This window comes from Carlito syrichta, unplaced genomic scaffold, assembly GCF_000164805.1.
Source record: "Carlito syrichta isolate Samal-C Ts95f unplaced genomic scaffold, Tarsius_syrichta-2.0.1 Scaffold298013, whole genome shotgun sequence".
In the NCBI taxonomy this organism is placed as follows: Eukaryota; Metazoa; Chordata; class Mammalia; order Primates; family Tarsiidae; genus Carlito; species Carlito syrichta.
The window spans coordinates 10,099-12,940 of record NW_007242109.1 but is presented as its reverse complement, the minus strand read 5'-3'; the positions used below and the strand labels follow the sequence as shown (position 1 = coordinate 12,940).

Sequence of the window (2,842 nt, the reverse complement as noted above, 5' to 3'; positions counted from 1 at the left end):
TTTTTTTTTTTTTTTAGTTAGAGTCTCTGTCGCCCAGGCTGGAATGCAGTAGCACGATCACAGCTCATCGCAGGCTTGGCCTCTTAAGTAGCCAGAGCTACAGGCGTGTGCCACCACACCTGGCTAATTTTTGATTTGCTGTAGAGACGAGATCTCACCAAGCTGCCCAGGCAGGTCTTGAATCCCTGGGCTCAGGCAGTCCTCTCGCCCTGCCTCTCAAAATGCTAGGGTTATCAGGCGTGAATCACCATGTCCGGCGATTGCTGCTTTTTAAACAACCCCCCCCCCCAGATTCCAGTGCAGCCGACGTCCGTGGGGCTGCTAACAGGCTCGCTCTCTGCTGAGGTTTACAGGGGTAACAGCTGAGGCTGAGGCAGGTGTGAGTAAGTGCAGGGCTCTGCAGCTAGGATCACCTGTGTTTCCATCCTCACATTCCCGCTTCCCAACTGTGTGCTCTATGATAGATTACTTAGCCTTCTTGTGCCTCACCTTCCCTACCTGGAAAATGGGCTTAATAGTACCGACCTTGAGGGCACAAATGAGTTAATGCCTGCAAAGATCTTAGGACCATGCGTGGCTTATAGCACGCCTACAGTATATACTACTAGCTAATATTTATTCAGCACTTTGCTTGTATAAATTCTGGGAACTGCCACTGGTCAGAACATGGGCATCTGGACACACACACCTCACTGCCTGGGCATCTCGGTGATGCTGCCTTTTGAACGCCTGGCTTCAGGTGATCCTCGACCTCGACCTCCCAAAGTACTGTGATTACAAGCATGAGCCATCATGCCCCAATGCTGCCATTTTTTCTGTGACTAACAAGAAGGGGTTGGGGAGAAAACGAGTCATGGTGATCAACCAGTCCAGGAGGTGACACTGGGAGACACAAGCATCCCTGGCATCTTCACTGCCGGAGAGGGTGATGATAATCCCGCTTGAAGTTTATAGATCACTTATTGTGTACAAAAAGCTTTCAGCTCATTTTGACTGGCATCTCACTCTATCCTGACATTCCTGTGAGGTTGGTGGCAGTGTCCCTGATTGATGGACCTATTTGTTGTTTAATCTGCTGGTGACTCATAGGAGCTCTCACAGGGGCCATTGGGAAGATTCTGACATGTTCAAGGGCTGAGCACATTGAAAATGCTTCATATCTGGGAGTTGTTACTAAGACCTAAGCCAGGCCTTGTTATTTATTTATTTGTTTATATATATATACATACATATATATGTGTATATATATATATTTTTTTTTTTTTTTTTTTTTTTTTTTTTTGAGTTGGAGTCTCAGTCTGTTGCCCAGTTGGGAGTACAGTGGCATGATCATGGCTTACTACAGCCTCGACCTCCTAGGCTTAGGCGATCCTCCCTCCTCAGCCTCCCAAGCAGCTGGGTCCACAGGCATGCGCCACCACACCTGGCTAATTTTATTTTTTTGTAGAGACGGGGGTCCCACTATGTTGCCCAGGTTGACCTCGAACTCCTGGGCGCAATCAATCCTCCTGCCTCAGCCTCCCAAAGTATTGCGATTTGGGAGCCATCGTGCCCAGCCAGCCACTGCCTTTCTGTTTTTCATGATGTGCTGAGAATGTATTTGATCAAGTTATACTGACTGCTGCAGCAAGCCCAGAAAGTGCAAATGACCCCACACTGGTAGGCGTTTCTTTCCCGTTCGCGTGTTAGGTGCAAATCCGGCGACTCTCTTCCGAGCCGCGACGGAAGCCCGAGCCTTCGCCGCCCGGCTGCTCTCCTTGAAGGGGAAGGAGTCTGGGGTTGGGGGGAGGCTTTGTGGGCGGAGCCCGGGCGTGGCGCCCCCACGAAACACCCGGCGCTGAGACTTCCTGCCAGCGGGGAGGCTGGGTGACGCGGTGGTCAGGGTGCTGAGCGCCGCGCCGGGCCACTCGGGCCGCGTGGTCAGAGGCAGCGTGTGGTCTCCTGTGTGACAGGTACGCCCCCGTGGGCATCTTGTTCCTGGTGGCCGGCAAGATCGTGGAGACGGAGGACGTGGGGATGCTCTTCGCCAGCCTTGGCAAGTACATTCTGTGTTGCCTGCTGGGCCACGCCATCCACGGGCTCCTGGTGCTGCCTCTCATTTACTTCCTGTTCACCCGCAAAAACCCCTACCGCTTCCTGTGGGGCATCGTGACGCCGCTGGCCACCGCCTTTGGGACCTCCTCCAGGTGCGGCCTTGGGGCCGGCAGGGCAGGGATGTTAAGCTAAGGGGCACGGGGTGGGCCTCGGGTGTCCGAAGACCGCTGTCGTTTTGTGTTCGCGGGCACAGGAGCTGGGCACAGGGGCCCTAGCTTCTTCAAAAGGTTCTGGGTCCTCCTCCTGCCTTCCTTCGGGAACTAGGACACTATCGCCTTGGAGATTTCTTCCTCCTTTCCTCACAATCCTCCTGTCTCCTCTCCCTGCCAAGGCCCGACCCTGGGGCACTCCTCTGATCCAGCCTCAGAGCCCCTTGCACCTTCTCTCCTGTCTGTCTAGAACCTGACCAAGAGACAGCAACACTTCGTCTACTATTGGTTGAGATGGCCAAGGGATGGGGTCAGCGAGCGCTCAGACACTTGAGTTTGGGTGTGAGTTTTTGAGGGCATTTGAGGGGTAGCGGGCAGTATTCTCCCAGGGGTTCCAGGACGCACACTTTTTGGAATCCCGGCATTTTTGTGAGACCCCCCTCCCAGGGCTGGAAGGGAAGGGCGTGGAGAGCTGACCAGGGTGCTGCCTAGGCTTGGTGGGAGGAAAGGGGTGTAGGCTGGAGGACCGAGCTTGGATCGGAGAGAGCTTGAGGAGGTGGGCGGGGCCTGGGGTCGGCGGGTGGGGCCTTGGCTGGGCG

The 2,842-nt window shown here is 54.5% G+C and overlaps 1 protein-coding gene across 1 annotated transcript in view; it reads left to right on the top strand.

Annotated features, from left to right (window-relative positions):
• Positions 1 to 2,842, top strand: part of SLC1A5 (solute carrier family 1 member 5) — a 7,895-nt gene that overhangs the window by 2,201 nt on the left and 2,852 nt on the right. Inside the window, exons 2-3 of the mRNA XM_021710720.1 lie at positions 1,953 to 2,191; positions 2,512 to 2,520. Of these exons, the coding sequence (XP_021566395.1) occupies positions 1,953 to 2,191; positions 2,512 to 2,520 (248 nt within the window). The remainder of the gene's footprint in view (positions 1 to 1,952; positions 2,192 to 2,511; positions 2,521 to 2,842) is intronic.